General features: G+C 42.0%; 1 protein-coding gene across 1 annotated transcript; it reads right to left on the bottom strand.

Moving 5' to 3' along the window:
- Positions 1–266: 266 nt before the first annotated feature.
- Positions 267–1,730, bottom strand: gcnt3 (glucosaminyl (N-acetyl) transferase 3, mucin type). The gene has a single exon (XM_034175618.1). It carries the CDS (start codon positions 1,695–1,697, stop codon positions 411–413), a length of 1,287 nt encoding a protein of 428 aa, XP_034031509.1. The 5' UTR covers positions 1,698–1,730; the 3' UTR covers positions 267–410.
- Between the last annotated feature and the right edge of the window lie 15,754 nt (positions 1,731–17,484).

The raw sequence follows: 17,484 nt of genomic DNA, 5'->3' as shown, positions 1-17,484 counted from the left end.
AAATCTCTTTGTGGTGTGTCGGTGATATATGTATGTGCAAAATAAAACAAAACACTACTCTAGCTATGTCTTTGACGAGAATATAACACAACTTTGTTACAAGGTCAAATGTTGATGTTGCGTGATAAAGGCCTTTTAAAAATAACTCACTTAAAGCAATAATGGTAAAACTCACATGTAAATAAAAAAAAAAAAAAGATTAATCGAAATCGCATTAGAAATTTGGTGTTTGCATTAATAAAAAAGAACATAACAGTTGGGGGGGGTCTTCAATATGGCTCGTACCTAGGGCCCAGAATTTGGTGCTACGCCCCTGTTTAGCACTTATCAATAGTATCCACAGTGTAAACAAGATTTTCATGAGCTACCTGTTCTCAGTACAGTATATCATTGTACATTTGGTAAAAACTTTATAAATTATCCAAATATTCTTTTGTAAATGACTCATACCTCAGAGCCTTGAAACGCAGGAATGACTCCAAACATCTAATAGCTACATCATCAATCTCTGGATCAAACTTATTTGCAAACAAGTGGTGTTGTTTCAGGAGCCATGGAAGGTCACCAGCCCCGTAAACACAAATAGCTCTTCTGTAAGTCCCGGTGCATGGAGGGTACGGGGCTCCATTTCTCACATTGCCTGTTAAGTAGCTCCACTTCACTGCACGAGCAATGGCAAGCATGTCAGATTCATCGTACTTGCTGTTTGCTGGCACTGATCCGGGTACATCTGGCATCCTCTGTAGAGTCGCCCACATGTGTTCATCAGGACTGTATGTGTCCTTTTCCCACTCCAGAAACTTCTGTACCTCTATGTCCTCCAGCACATGTCTCACAAAGTCTCTTGTGACCACAAAGTAGGCATTTCCTGAGAACATGGGACTGCTTATCGGAGGTGGACTCTTCTTCTCGTTTGTCCTCTCGACAGTGTTGGTGACATTGTGATGATACTCCCAACGGCCTTTCTTGTAGCTGTTGGTTACCTCGGTTTCCATACTGTTCCTTCCCTTGAGGGTCTTCAGCACTTGAACCATTTCTCTGTTGGTTTTGAGGGGGAAGTCTGTTCCACAGGTGTTAAGCAGGTACCTCCACTGGACCTGTGAACTCAGCAGGTCTTTCATGCAGTTCAGGTCCGCCTGCACTCGAGACCAAGAGGCATACACCACCCTTTCTAATTTACTGGCCATAAACACGTTGGGGAAACAGGAAATAATTGCCTTTACAGCATTCTTGTAATCTTCAGTTGATTTCTGGTCCACATGCACACAGTAGATGTTCTGAGGAGCGTAAATCGCTCGCAGAAGTCGTTCAAACATCTCAATCTGCTCGTGGATCACCATGGAGAAGGCGAGAGGAAAGTTGTTCTCCTCCTCACTCAGAGGCTCTGTAATAAATCCTCTGTTTTCAGTATAACTCTTACAGTCTCTGGTTATGTTCAAGTAGAACGATTCTGATAACTGCTGTCTTTTCTTTGAGGACACGAGAACTTCAAAGTCAGCATCTTTACCTTGAATATCCCCTGTGATGATAGCGGAGCAGCCCAGCAGGTCCAAAGAGTACTGCTCTGGTATTCTGTCATCAGTTGAGGTCTGCCTGTTAAAGACAGTTTGCCACAGGAAGAAACAGATCAGAGTTCCAACGACGAGGAAGAAAAGGGTCCTGAAGAACATCACCTGCTTCCACCGAAGAAAAGTCATTTCTGTGTTCTGGAAGGTAAGACAACTGCAACACAAATGACCCTGTCCACTGTGCAGGTCACTACATCTGCACATAAGGAGAAGATGAGCGGCTCTGTTAAAAAAGAAAAAAGACAAAGTAAACAATCAGCCTCTTTTGTAGGTGTGGCACAGTAAGCTGTGTAAGTAATATTACCAGAGTAGCTTACGTTGTTAAACTTAACAGGATCTAACCGACAGTAGTTCCTTCGGAATCACATTGTGCATTGCATTAAGAAAAACATATTTGTTTGAACATCTTTTATAGTGGAAACAGTTTCAAGAAACAAGTTTTTATTCTAAACAAAATATTTCTACATGAGAAATGGACTTGAACAACTTTTTTAAACTTATTCTATAACCTTATTATGTGCAGGTGCTTATTATTAACCTTATTATTCAGTGCAGGTGCTATGCAAATGTTGCCTTTGGCATGTCTGGGTCCATCAATAGCCACACATGTAAGTGAAACATTGGTTACTTTTCATTCAAATGTACCATACTTTAATTGTTGCTGCACTAACATCATTATGTTGCTCAAACTGAGCTTTCCAAAGTCTTATTTTACAACTCCAAATTAGAAAAAGTTGGGATGGAATAGAAAATGCCAAACAACAACAAAAAAAAGGAAAAAAAAAAAGATTGTTACATTTACTTTGACATCTATTTCATTTAATTCCAGGCACTATGAACCCAAGATATGTCATGTTTTGTGTGATCAACATCATTTAATTAGTTGAATTCAGTCCTGCAATTAAGGTCTGCAACACAACCCCCCCCCCCCCCCCCCAAACAAAACAAACAAACAAAAAAGTTGGGAGGTGAAAGCATTTAGTTTATTGTAATGTTGCTATTTCTTCTCACAACACTGAACAGCCAATTTGGCACTGAAGATACCAAATGAAAAATTTCAGGTGTCATCCTTCCTGTAAACATAGTGTGCAACAATACAGGGTTGTTGTTCCTTTTTTTTTTTTTTTTCCATTTCAAGAGTCTGTCATGGGGTGTGATGGGAGCATTCTATGAGACAATGCAAAACCACATTCTGCACACACTGCAAAGGCATGACTGCAGATGAAGAGGATACAAGTACTGTGCTGTCCTCAATCAAGAATGCATGCGAAATTTTGAAATGACATAATGCAACAACAGCAACCTTGTACTACAAGGTGTAGTACAGACCGGAGCAGTTAAGTCTGACTTTGTTTGCATTTCCACTGCCTACAGAACCCTTTTGCTTAGTAGGCATATTACATAAATATTGACAAGCACATCATTGAGCATACATGCGCTGTCACACGGCCTGTCCCCTACGAACGGCAGCCAGAGTAATTTATAATTTTTTACATTTTATTTTATTTTTGTCTTGGTGGATCATGGGATTTATTTTCATCGCAAGTTACTGCTGAAGAATCGACTGATGCCTGTGGTAAACACTGACATGAATGAATTAGGCGCTGTGACTCTTCCTACTTTTAAAACAAGTTAATTTTCTGCTTGTGGCACAAAAAGCCAGCATCCAGCAGACAAACCTTCTGCCGACTTTTTTCCGTTGGCATACTTGACGTTGGACAGGACTGGAGATTTGTGGAGGGCCACACAGAGTTCTCATGCACAAATAAAACAGCTAAGTAAAGCAGAAATGACAGTACAAAAAAGAGGCAGCGATAAAATGCACAAAATGTGGAGGAAGTCATGCTCCAAGATCGTGTTCTGCATATGGAAAAACGTAATAATTATGATAAAAAGAATCATTAAGCAAGATGCTGCACAGCTGGTGTCACAAAGAAAAAAGTGCACACAGTAGAAGGGGAACCACAGGGAATTTTACTGATATAGTGCAGGCATCAAGTGAAAAAAGGAATAGATTCTGTGAATCATTGTAAATGAAACAATAATTCCATTTAAATTGGACAGTGGAGACCAAGTGAACCTGCCGTCAGCAGCTGATTATACTCAAAGTGAAATGCAAGATTCATCCTGTGAAAATGAAGGTGATGGAATACACTGGAGAAAGTGTGCCGGTTAAAGGCAGCTGTATCCCCACTTTTAAGCACAGTTGCTAATAGGGTTGAGTATCGGGAACCGGTTCTTTTCGGGTATCGTTAAGAAATTATTCGATCCACCGACATCAATAGCCTTTTTGCTTAACGATTCCCTTATCGGTCCTTCAGAGCGGCCGTTGTTTTTGGGGGTGTTTGTTGGGAAAATAATCATGTCACGTTGATTACAGACCCTGCAGGGTTTGTAATCAACCGTTTCTGCAACGCGGCTCTTCCTTGAAGCAATGAAGCAATGATCTGACCCGCTGCTTCGTTGGTTCTTTGTTTTATTTGACTTTATTGTAATTTTTCCCCACTAAAACCCCAAAGAGCATATGTCTGTATAACTAATAATGCTATAATACAATTTTAGAGAAAGAGACAAAAAGAACCTCATTAAAAACACAACAGAAAATATAAAACCAACGAACAATGAACATGAATAAATAAATAAATAAATAAATATAGAAATAAATGTTTCCTGTGAACACCTAATGACACTTACACCTCCACTTCATCCCTGTTTTATTTAAGTTTAATGACAATTTGATTCAGTCAAACCATATTTTCAATGTGTTATTTCTTCAGTGATTTCCTCCAGAACTATCTGCCAAACTAGAAAACTGCTGCATCCTCATAAGAGCAGAATACTACTGGAATGAATCTGAATAACGAAAGTTGTTTTTTTTTTTTTTCACCAAAATGGATGCTGCACTCACAGCAGTTTATTGTCTGGAATAGTCCCAGATTGCATTTCAGAGCTTCTAGAATTCAAACATTGTTGTGCTGGTGGTGTTTGGGGGTAATTTTGTGTTTCAGCTTTTTTGTTTTTCACCACTTTCATCCCTGAATATGTCAATCGTTAGTCATTTTTGTGAGGATTAAAGTCACTAACTGGGACTCCTGTCTTGTTGCGAGAATTGAGAATCGTCCTCCGTTCTGTTCACATAGCTCCAAACGCTACGTGGCTCTCTGCTGAGTCAAGTTAGAACGATAGAGTCCAGCCAGAATTACTAACTAAGGGAAATACTGTTTCAATCAATTGACACCTCTTTCCAAATGTTGTGATACAAACAAACTGCAATCAATCAAAACATTTTTTTTTCCTCCCAAAATGAGATGTCCTGTGCTGACGTGCAGCACCTGGCTGGACTCAGCTCAGAGGTACGGAGTGACATTCATGCCAAAATATCTGAAAGGAAATGCTTTTGACAAAAACTACAGATTTTGTTTATTTTTATTTATGTCCAGAGATCAAGGATCCAGTGACCAATTTCATTTTTATTTACTTTAAGGCTCAATAAAATGTTGTTGACATAGAAAACCTGTAAAGCCTACCGTATTTGTCGGACTATAAGTCGCACTTTTTTACACGTTTTGGCCAGGGGTGCGACCTATACTCCAGAGACGAACACGGTGCTTACTGTTATTCCGGGAGGGCTAACAAAACATCTTCAACAATGGATATCAGTGTGAGCAGAGTGTTTAAGTCGACGCTGAGAGCTGCGTGGGAGCACTGGGTGAGCGACGGCGGAGGATTAGCATCTGCACTTGGAAGAAGCTGGCGTCGACACACGGGTCTAGTTGCTAATTGTGGAAGAGAGAATGCAACCAATCTTAGGGCCCCTTCACGCATAGTATAAATTTGGTCGATGTGCGCACAAAGTGCGCATGAAGCAGGAAACGTATGCAAAATGTATAAATTCGTAGCTGCCTCGAATGCCTCGTACACCTGTTGCTACAACTACTTGTGCACACCAGCGGCTGAAAGGCAGTGTGCGCTGTGCGAGCCCATCGAACCCTCTCGCGGCAGGTGTCAGCCAAATTCCACCTGACACACATGAACATCTAACACTGCTCGTTTGGCACTTAGAAAATGTGTGGCCAGTCGCACTATCATCACGAAAACAGTCAGCAGACAATCATTGTCATGCTGAATGTGAAATTTGTCTAAGTGCCCCACGACTGTGGAGTTTCCGAGTGCACATGTGGCGTTGCCAGCATGTCGGCTCCCCCCCACAACACGTGTGCTTGTGCTGCGTGCTCCCCACCCCGGTCTAGATTGCCTTTATTCGAAAGAGTGGCAGCAAAGTGGCAAAAAATCGGTCACCTGACTCACTGTGCCATCTTGAGGCACCATGAGTCACGTGATCAAGGTAAATCCAGCTATTTATTTATTCACTGAAAATGCCGGGTTGCTGTGCATTTGGATGCACACCACTATCTGTATCTGTTCAACCATCTAAATGATCTGTATCTGTACTCAGAGTGGGTGGGGCCTAAGCCAGAAGTGGGCGTGTTTTAACTGGAAATGGGAAGGGCTTAAATCGGTACATTAATTAAGCCTGAAATTGATATGGAATGATCAGAAGTTGCTATATTTATTGTTTATTTGAAAAAAACTGAGATTCAAATCAATGTTTTTGACCACAAAAGTAAGAGAACTATGTACAGAACAAGTTTTTATAAACTCAGAACACAAATATTGTTAAGTAAATGAATATTTACAGAGCAGACTCAGAATTGAGAATCAATGTTTTTGACCACAATAGTAAAGGAACTATTTGTAGAACAGGTTTTTTCTAAACTCAGAAGATGAATATTCTTAAGTGTATGAATTAGTAACAGAACAGCCTCAGAATTGATATTCAATGTAGTAGAAAATTATGAACTAAGTATGCATGAACAAGAGTTGTCATACTCAACACAACTTTTTTTTATTACTATTATTATTATTATTATTATTTTATTTTATGATCAAACTGTGATTTTTTTCCAATTATTTCTTTATTTTTACTACCTAACATTCTTGGCATTTTTTTCCACACAAAGTTAAACAATGTTGATTAAGGTGTATGTGCGTGTGTGTGTGACTGAGTGAGAGGGAGAGAAAGAGGTTGTTCCCAGACTGTTTATTTTTTAATGATCTGTGTAGACTTGGTGATTCATGCAAACATCCAATGATGGCAAACAGGGAAATAATATGTCAGCAGAGGACAAGCAAGAGAGACTTGATGAAAAATGTGCTGATATTCAAGCATGTGTAAAAATGAAAATGCAGAGCATACAAGGTTATTTATTGGATTCAAATGAACGAAGACATTAGTCACACGGTGGCCTCGTGAAATATGTTTGATGTATCAACCTCAACAGCAAACAGAGCCACTCATGACATACCTGTGCCCAATAGAGCATTTGAAAGAGTGGGAGAAGATCTGTTTGACTGCAATGGTAAAATCCACATCATAATATACAGATTTCTTTTCAAACTATCCTGAAGTTGCAACACTCTAGACAACTTCTAGCAAAGCGGTCATTGCATTCCTGAAAACAGTCTTTGCAAGACATGATGTGCCAAGTGAGCTGGTATCAGACAATGGTCCACAGTTTGCAAGTAGAGAATTTGCTGACGCTGCAAGTGAATGGGGGTTCGAACATACAACATCCAGCCCACATTATCCCAGATCAAATGGCCTCACAGAGACCTCAGTGAAGGTTGTCATGAAGAAAGCACATGGCGGAAAAGCAGATTTTCATCAGAGTTTGATGATCTATCAAAGTGCACCACTGCAGAATGGGTTAGAATGACATCAGAGCTAAACAACTGTGCAACGTAAGCCAGGAGAACCTATCAGAATTTGAGATCACGTAACTGGCATCTGGAACATCCAAGGATCAGTGGAAAGAGAAACAGCACCATGTTCATATCCGATCCAGACAGACAATGGAACGTTGCTGAGAAGAAACCATGTGGATATAAAGCCACAAGTATCAAGCCAGCGTTCTGTGCAACAGCCAAATGTGGAAAATTTGCAGGGGGTCGAGCTGGGGTTTAGGGCACACGGGGCCCCAGAAACCAAATTAATTTTGTATTTCTTGATACATTTTCAACATCTCCTGGAAGAACAAAATCTCAAAAGAAGTGCATATTTAAATGATCCTAGACTCAACCTTTCATTTGAACTGTCAATGATAATGCTGAAATAACAGAATATAACATGGAAGTAGGACCTGGAATGATTTTGCTTTTAATTGTAAATCAAATTATGCATTAACTCAGAACAATTAAACTACATGAAATTCATGAACACTGAAAACACTGTTAAAAATATTTCAAAAACCACAGCTAAAGCTTGTAGAATATTTTGAAAATCAGGGTAAAATATCAATAACATACCTTATAGTCAAAAAGTTACATACTGTTGTGTAAATTCCTGTAAATCCACAGTGTCTTTTTTCCCATGAAAAAAGTCTACATTAATAAAAACTAATTTACTTTCTTGTGTAAATTCATGTTAATCCATTCTAAGTCAATGAAAGAAAGTGTAGATTAATAATAAACACATCATAATCTTGTCTACGAGGTCTGTCCATAAAGTAACGGTCCTTTTTATTTTTTTCAAAAACTATATGGATTTGATTCATATGTTTTTACGACAGACATGCTTGAACCCTCGTGCGCATGCGAGAGTTTTTCCATGCCTGTCGGTCATTCGCTTGTGAGCACGCCTTAGGAAGGAGTGGTCCCACCCCCTCGTCGGATTTTCATTGTCTGGAAATGGCGGAATGAAAAGGACTTTTTTTCCATCAGAATTTTTTCAGAAGTTGTTAGAGACTGGCACCTGGAAACCATTCGAAAAATTTATCTGGCTTTCGGTGAAAATTTTACGGGCTTCACAGAGAATAAGGTCTGTTATTACAGCTTTAAGGACCCCTTTAAGGACGCTCGCCGCGCTCCGAGCTGCGACGACGCGGCACAAGCCACCGGACCATTTCTAAATGGATGGCTCTGTGGATATGAGACCGTCATGTGCTCTTTCTCTGGTTATCACATGCCCAGCTCTCCACAATTTCACTGATACTTACTGGACTGGTAAGCATTGAAAGCCGAGATAGACATGTCCAAATGTGTCCTCTGACACGCCGAAACGGAGGTGTTCCTTTGTCTCGCTTCCAAAGCGAATCGGTCGTGACGCGCGAAGCCTCCGCGCGGCTTTCCATGACAAAATCTCTTGTTAAAAGTGAAATCTGCCGGAAAATGGCTGATGTCCAGCTCTTGTGATAACCAGAGAAAGAGCAATCAATCAATCAATCAATTTTTTTATATAGCGCCAAATCACAACAAACAGTTGCCCCAAGGCGCTTTATATTGTAAGGCAAGGCCATACAATAATTACGTAAAAACCCCAACGGTCAAAACGACCCCCTGTGAGCAAGCACTTGGCAACAGTGGGAAGGAAAAACTCCCTTTTAACAGGAAGAAACCTCCAGCAGAACCAGGCTCAGGGAGGGGCAGTCTTCTGCTGGGACTGGTTGGGGCTGAGGGAGAGAACCAGGAAAAAGAAATGCTGTGGAGGGGAGCAGAGATCAGTCACTAATGATTAAATGCAGAGTGGTGCATACAGAGCAAAAAGAGAAAGAAACACTCAGTGCATTATGGGAACCCCCCAGCAGTCTAAGTCTATAGCAGCATAACTAAGGGATGGTTCAGGGTCACCTGATCCAGCCCTAACTATAAGCTTTAGCAAAAAGGAAAGTTTTAAGCCTAATCTTAAAAGTAGAGAGGGTGTCTGTCTCCCTGATCTGAATTGGGAGCTGGTTCCACAGGAGAGGAGCCTGAAAGCTGAAGGCTCTGCCTCCCATTCTACTCTTACAAACCCTAGGAACTACAAGTAAGCCTGCAGTCTGACAGCGAAGCGCTCTATTGGGGTGATATGGTACTATGATGTTTTAAGATGCTTTACTCATATAATCATTTTCAAGGCATTGTAAACTTGATGTGCTCTTTTGCTGAGGCCCAGTAGAACATGCTGAGAAATATGCAAACAACAAATGGAACAGGATGCCAGTACTGGACATCTGTCAGCAAGATGAGGAGATTAAACTTGTTACACAGGTAAGATTAGACTTGTTTGTCAGAATGTTGTGCAACTTTGAGATGTGCAAATATTTCTGTGGTATAACCGCAATGATAAGACTTGCGGACAGTCCTTCAGTTAGCAGGTTTTTGTTTATTTGTTTTTTTGCCCAAAACAATTTCTTACCAGTTTAGGCACAGGTGTCATTTTTGGAAAAAGAGGAAGTAAGAAGACAGCACAGTGCAGTGGGCAGGACCATGCCCTGAAGCAGAGGGGGAAGAAGACCCTTCAGTTCTAAGAATAGGAGGAGCTGATTCTTATTATAACTAGAAGCACTCAGAGTGCAAACCTCCGCCAAGGCCATGGGGTCACTGACGCCATAACATCTACACGCCGTGGAATTCTTTTTGTCTCTTTCTCTAAAATTGTATATAATAATCATTAGATTATTAATATATAAACAAAAATAAATGTAAGAAATATTACAATTTGAAAACAAATGCACCCGAACGTGATGACAGCTGCAACTGCTTAGTGCTAACTTTTAACATTGAAAATGCCATAGACATGCTAACGCGTTAGCATCGTGATCCGGATCACGATCCGGATCACCACTAAAATTTAATCACTTGTTCCCTTTGTCATTTCCAACCACTCCACAAAATTTCATCAAATCTGTTCAAAACCTTTTGAGTTGTCCTGCTGACAGACAGACAAACAAACAAACGTGACCGAAACCATAACCTCCTTGGCAGAGGTAAAAATGGGGTCCAGGGAAAGGTAGTTGTCTCTTCGGCTGATATTCTCTCGCTGATGATCTGTTAAGACTACTTCAGGGACAGACTGCTGAACAGACCCGCAAAGCTTTGTGTATGGTAAACTCACCCTACTCATTCTGCTACATTTAAATTCTGTTTAATAAATCTCCGTGTAGAGGTCTATCTGCCAGAGTTACTGTGTTCGAATTTAAATAGCTGGTCAAATCCTTCTTTTAATCAAACAAACAAGATAAAATAAGATAACGGGGTGAGGCGAGGTCAGGAGACACCCCGGTCCTAACACAGGCCAAAAAGGGATGTTTAAGTGCCTAGAAGTTAATTTAAGAGTTGCAAAAATAAATTGTTAAAAAAAGGGAAAAAATGTATTTGTTTTTTTTTAAAAAGTATTATTTGTTCTTTGGGGAGGAGTTATGGTTGTAAGAATCAGAATCAAATTTATTGCCAAGTAAGTTGTGATATACAAGGAATTTGATGTGGTGTTATCTGGGAATTACATTTCCCAGACTCCCTGGGGGTTACCGAGGCAGGCTGTGACATGGCAGCAGTAAAGCCGAAAGAGAAACTGTTGACCATGTTTGTGCCTTATAGACCGAATCAAAGTTCCGAGTGCGCATGTCAGGAATCCACTTCCGGTCGCCGCTATTGTTACAAACAAACCCATGTATGCGCACGTCAGGCACTGCTTGCTGTTGCATCAGGCTTTGTTTACATCAGCGATTCATGCTTATCTCACTCTCAACACTTGGACTTCAGTGATCCACAGCTCCTAGACCAGCAGCAGATGTTCAACTGGTAGTAGAGGCGAGATGGGCAGGATATGTGCAGTGAAACACTGTGGGAATAGCACATAATCTTCTGAGAGATGGAAGCAAAGAGTGTGGTACACAACTGCAGGTTTGCATCTGGGGATTGTGATTGCCCAAGGCCATTTCAGCTATTCCCATTCCCAACTGAGCCAGCCAGGAGAGCAAAATGGACAAAGTTAGTGACCAGAAAGCAGCAGCTGGGGTCCGGCAGTGCAAAGAACTGGATAATTCTCGTGTCTGCAGTGTACACTTTACTGATGGGAAATAGACAGAACTGCACCCAAACCCAGCACTTCACCTTGGCTATGAGCTAAAGCAGGTGTGTGATAATAAAGCTTATTTCTTCATGATTTTTCTACCTGTTTTAGTGCTTGTTGATCCCTCCTCCACAGGAGTGACATTAAGCTTTTTCATGCACCTGTTTTCGTGCAGACTGGTGACCATTTTACCTGCCTGAAGAAATTTTTCACTTGCCCACTTTTTCATTTCCTACCAGAAAACATTTATTCTTCTTAATTTAGGTGCAAAATGTCCTTGAAGGGCGCGCGATCATGAGCGATATTGAAGTGTTTTGCCGAAGCGTGTGAGGCACGGGTTTGTTTGTAACACTGGCATCCCATCAACCCCTGCGCATGCGGAACCGCGATACGATCTGTTAAATGCACTACCAAGCATAACAAGATATTCATCAGCTCTAGAGCCAAAGCAGTGTCTGCATGAGGTGTGACACATGGCTCTCAGGTTTTCTATAATCAAATATTTGCAAATGGATATAACAGAGGAAAAAAATTTCTCCAGTTAGCATGAGCATTTCTGTGTTCTGAAGGGTAACACTGGTAACTGTGACAAAAAAAGATCCTATACCCTGTGTAGGTCACACACAACAACACACAAGGAGAGGCTGAGCTGATTGAAAAAACAAGGCTAAGCAAATTTGCATCTTCAGGAGGCGTCACAAAGTAAGCTGTACACATGGTAACAGAGGAGCTTATTTTCTAACAGGTAACAGGATCTAACCACTCTACGTCTGTCTGAATCATACTGCACTTACAAACATACTACTGCCATCGTTATGTTGCTCAAACTGAGCTTTTTGGACCCTTTTTTTACAACCCCAAATTAGGAAAAGTTATATATATATATATATATATATATATATATATATATATATATATATATATATATATATATATATATATATATATATATCATGAACTCAAGATGTTTCATTACCTGGAATATACTGGTTAAGCAGCTTCAAAAGAGCTTATTGATGACAAAAAGTTCTATTAAAAAATTGAACACAACTGGAAACAGATTAATCCTTCAATAACAACTTTCATAAAGGCCAAGAAATTTTTCTATGTCAACACTTAAAAATGTGGCATAACTATTAACAGATTTTCCCCAAAAGTCAGCTGTCCTCCGAATATAATACAAATGACCACATCTCGAACCCGTGGTTCCCCACAGGTCAACGTCCTAGTGAATGTATATTAACAAATGAAATGAAGTTGACCACACAAAAAATGCAAAATCTGAATTAAATAAATTTCAAAGTCAATTTAATAATCACTGCATTTTTTTTTTAATTTCTGTGATTTGAGGTTGTAAATTACACAGCATTCCTGTGCCAAATTTCTTTTTTAAGTAATAGTAACATTCAGAATCACACAGTGCATCCAGAACGTATTCACAGCGCTTCACTTTTTCCACATTTTGTTATGTTACAGCCTTAATCCAAAATGGAGTAAATTCATTTTTCCCCTCAAAATTCTACACCAAAATCTTGAAAATTTATTAAAATTAAACTAAGAAATCATGTGTACGTAAGTATTCACACCTTTTGCTCAATACTTTGTTGATGCACCTTTGGCAGCAATTACAGCGATGCCACAAGCTTGGTGTACCTATCTGTGTGCAGTTTTGCCCATTCCTCTTTGTAGTACCTCTCAAGCAGGTTGGATGGGGAGCGTTGGTGCACAGCCATTTTCAGATCTCTCCAGAGATGTTCAATCAGATTCAGGTCTGGGCTCTGGCTGAGCCACTCAGAAACATTCACAGAGTTGTCCTGAAGCCACTCCTTTGATATCTTGGCTGTGTACTTAGGGTCATTGTCCTGCTGGAAGATGAACCCTCACTCCAGTTTGAGGTCAAGAGCACCCTGTTGTAGGTTTTCATTCAGGATGTCTCTGTACATTGTTACATTCATCTTTCCCTCAATCCTGACTACTGTAGTCTCATAGTTCCTGCCACTGAAAAACATCCCCACAGCATGATGTTGCCACCACCATGCTTCACTGTAGGATGGTGCCTGTTTCCTCCAAACATGACGCCTGGCATTCTCTCCAAAGAGTTAAATTTTTGTCTCATCAGACCAGAGAATTTTGTTTATCATGATCTGAGAGTCTTTCAGGTGCCTGTTGGAAACTCCAGGCGGACTGCCATGTGCCTTTTACTAAGGAGTGGCTTTCGTCTCACTCTACCATACGGGCCTGATTGGTGGATTGCTACAGAAATGATTGCCCTTCTGGAAGGTTCTCCTCTCTCCACAATGGCATAGTGGAGCTCGCCCTGTCTAAGGGCCTCTTCACACGTAGTGCGAAGTTTGGTCGAATACAGTGAAACAGCGCAAAACAGTTCGAATGAGGAGGGCTTCATAGATAATTGGCAAAGCTTCTGGGGAAAACCTGGTCTTGTTAGGAGAGACGGCATCCATCCCACTTTGGATGGAGCAGCTCTCATTTCTAGAAATCTGGCCAATTTTCTTAAATCCTCCAAACCGTGACTATCCAGGGTTGGGACCAGGAAGCAGAGTTGTAGTCTTACACACCTCTCTGCAGCTTCTCTCCCCCTGCCATCCCCTCATTACCCCATCCCCGTAGAGACGGTGCCTGCTCCCAGACCACCAATAACCAGCAAAAATCTATTTAAGCATAAAAAATAATATAGCACCTTCAACTGCACCACAGACTAAAACAGTTAAATGTGGTCTATTAAACATTAGGTCTCTCTCTTCTAAGTCCCTGTTAGTAAATGATATAATAATTGATCAACATATTGATTTATTCTGCCTTACAGAAACCTGGTTACAGCAGGATGAATATGTTCGTTTAAATGAGTCAACACCCCCGAGTCACACTAACTGCCAGAACGCTCGTAGCACGGGCCGAGGCGGAGGATTAGCAGCAATCTTCCATTCCAGCTTATTAATTAATCAAAAACCCAGACAGAGCTTTAATTAATTTGAAAGCTTGACTCTTAGTCTTCTCCATCCAAATTGGAAGTCCCAAAAACCAGTTTTATTTGGTGTTATCTATCGTCCTGTGAGTTTCTCTGTGAATTTTCAGAACTTTTGTCTGACTTAGTGCTTAGCTCAGATAAGATAATTATAGTGGGCGATTTTAACATCCACACAGATGCTGAGAATGACAGCCTCAACACTGCATTTAATCTATTATTAGACTCAACTGGCTTTGCTCAAAATGTAAATGAGTCCACCCACCACTTTAATCATATCTTAGATCTTGTTCTGACTTATGGTATGGAAATTGAAGACTTAACAGTATTCCCTGAAAACTCCCTTCTGTCTGATCATTTCTTAATAACATTTACATTTACTCTGATGGACTATCCAGCAGTGGGGAATAAGTTTCATTACACTAGAAGTCTTTCAGAAAGCGCTGTACCTAGGTTTAAGGATATGATTCCTTCATGTTCTCTAATGCCATATACCAACACAGTGCAGAGTAGCTACCTAAACTCTGTAAGTGAGATAGAGTATCTCGTCAATAGTTTTACATCCTCATTGAAGACAACTTTGGATACTGTAGCTCCTCTGAAAAAGAGAGCTTTAAATCAGAAGTGCCTGACTCCGTGGTATAACTCACAAACTCGCAGCTTAAAGCAGATAACCCGTAAGTTGGAGAGGAAATGGCGTCTCACTAATTTAGAAGATCTTCACTTAGCCTGGAAAAAGAGTCTGTTGCTCTATAAAAAAGCCCTCCGTAAAGCTAGGACATCTTACTACTCATCACTAATTGAAGAAAATAAGAACAACCCCAGGTTTCTTTTCAGCACTGTAGCCAGGCTGACAAAGAGTCAGAGCTCTATTGAACCGAGTATTCCTTTAACTTTAACTAGTAATGACTTCATGACTTTCTTTGCTAATAAAATTTTAACTATTAGAGAAAAAATTACTCATAACCATCCCAAAGACGTATCGTTATCTTTGGCTGCTTTCAGTGATGCCGGTATTTTGTTAGACTCTTTCTCTCAGATTGTTCTGTCTGAGTTATTTTCATTAGTTACTTCATCCAAACCATCAACATGTCTATTAGACCCCATTCCTACCAGGCTGCTCAAGGAAGCACTACCATTATTTAATGCTTCGATCTTAAATATGATCAATCTATCTTTATTAGTTGGCTATGTACCACAGGCTTTTAAGGTGGCAGTAATTAAACCATTACTTAAAAAGCCATCACTTGACCCAGCTATCTTAGCTAATTATAGGCCAATCTCCAACCTTCCTTTTCTCTCAGAAATTCTTGAAAGGGTAGTTGTAAAACAGCTAACTGATCATCTGCAGAGGAATGGTCTATTTGAAGAGTTTCAGTCAGGTTTTAGAATTCATCATAGTACAGAAACAGCATTAGTGAAGGTTACAAATGATCTTCTTATGGCCTCAGACAGTGGACTCATCTCTGTGCTTGTTCTGTTAGACCTCAGTGCTGCTTTTGATACTGTTGACCATAAAATTTTATTACAGATTAGAGCATGCCATAGGTATTAAAGGCACTGCGCTGCGGTGGTTTGAATCATATTTATCTAATAGATTACAATTTGTTCATGTAAATGGGGAATCTTCTTCACAGACTAAGGTTAATTATGGAGTTCCACAAGGTTCTGTGGAACTGCAGCTGCCAGCTTCACTGCGGATCCACCCTGAGGACCTTGATGATGGGGAACGGTCTGATGTAGCTGTCTTTGAGTTTTGGTGAGTCGACCTGGAGCGGTATGTCCTTGGTAGAAAGCCACACCTCCTGCCCAGGCTGGTACGCAGGGGCCGGGGAACGCCGGCGATCTGCATGGGCCTTGGCCCTCGTCCGAGCCTTCAACAGGGCAGAACAGGCGGTCCGCCACACCCGGCGGCACCTCCTGAGGTGGGCCTGGACCGAGGGCACTCCGACCTCTCCCTCCACAAGCGGGAACAATGGGGGCTGGTACCCCAAACACACCTCAAACGGGGAGAGGCCGGTAGCAGACGAGACCTGGCTGTTATGGGCATACTCGATCCAGGCCAGATGGTTACTCCAGGCCGCCGGGTGCACGGAGGTCACGCAGCGAAGGGCCTGCTCCAGCTCCTGGTTAGCCCGTTCTGCCTGGCCGTTTGTCTGGGGGTGGTACCCGGACGAGAGACTCACGGTGGCCCCCAGCTCCTTACAGAAACTCCTCCAGACCTGCGAGGAGAACTGGGGACCACGATCCGATACGACGTCCGATGGTATCCCATGCAGACGCACGACGTGGTGGACCAGGAGGTCTGCCGTCTCCTGGGCCGTCGGGAGCTTCAGGAGGGCCACGAAGTGGGCCGCCTTGGAGAACCGGTCCACTATCGTGAGGATGACGGTGTTGCCCTGGGACGGCGGGAGGCCCGTGATGAAGTCCACAACGATGTGGGACCAGGGGCGATGAGGCACCGGCAGGGGCTGGAGGAGGCCCGTGGTCCTCCTATGGTCCGCCTTGCCCCTGGCACAGGTGGTACAGGCCTGGACGTAGTCCCGGACGTCGGCTTCCAGGGACGCCCACCAGAAGCGCTGCTGGACAACTGCCACGGTCCTACGCACTCCGGGATGACAGGAGAGCTTGGATCCGTGACAGAAGTCCAAGACGGCAGCTCTGGCTTCTGGTGGGACATACAATCGGTTCTTAGGGCCGGTGCCCGGGTCCGGGTTTCTTGCCAGGGCCTCCCGGACGGTCTTCTCCACGTCCCAGGTGAGGGTGGCCACGACAGTGGACTCGGGGATGATGGTCTTGGTTGGATCTGACAGCTCAGCCTTGGCTTCCTCTTTGTGCACCCGGGACAGTGCGTCCGATCGTTGGTTTCTCTTTTTGCTCTGTATGCACCACTCTGCATTTAATCATTAGTGATCGATCTCTGCTCCCCTCCACAGCATGTCTTTTTCCTGGTTCTCTCCCTCAGCCCCAACCGGTCCCAGCAGAAGACTGCCCCTCCCTGAGCCTGGCTCTGCTGGAGGTTTCTTCCTGTTAAAAGGGAGTTT

Source organism: Thalassophryne amazonica, chromosome 8, assembly GCF_902500255.1.
Source record: "Thalassophryne amazonica chromosome 8, fThaAma1.1, whole genome shotgun sequence".
NCBI lineage: Eukaryota > Metazoa > Chordata > Actinopteri > Batrachoidiformes > Batrachoididae > Thalassophryne > Thalassophryne amazonica.
Note: the sequence above shows the minus strand (reverse complement) of the source record. Positions and strands in the feature narration are given on the sequence as shown.

Excerpts from the sequence above, each read along its gene's own strand:
- gcnt3 (XM_034175618.1), bottom strand. The coding sequence starts at position 1,697 with ATGACTTTTCTTCGGTGGAAGCAGGTGATGTTCTTCAGGACCCTTTTC.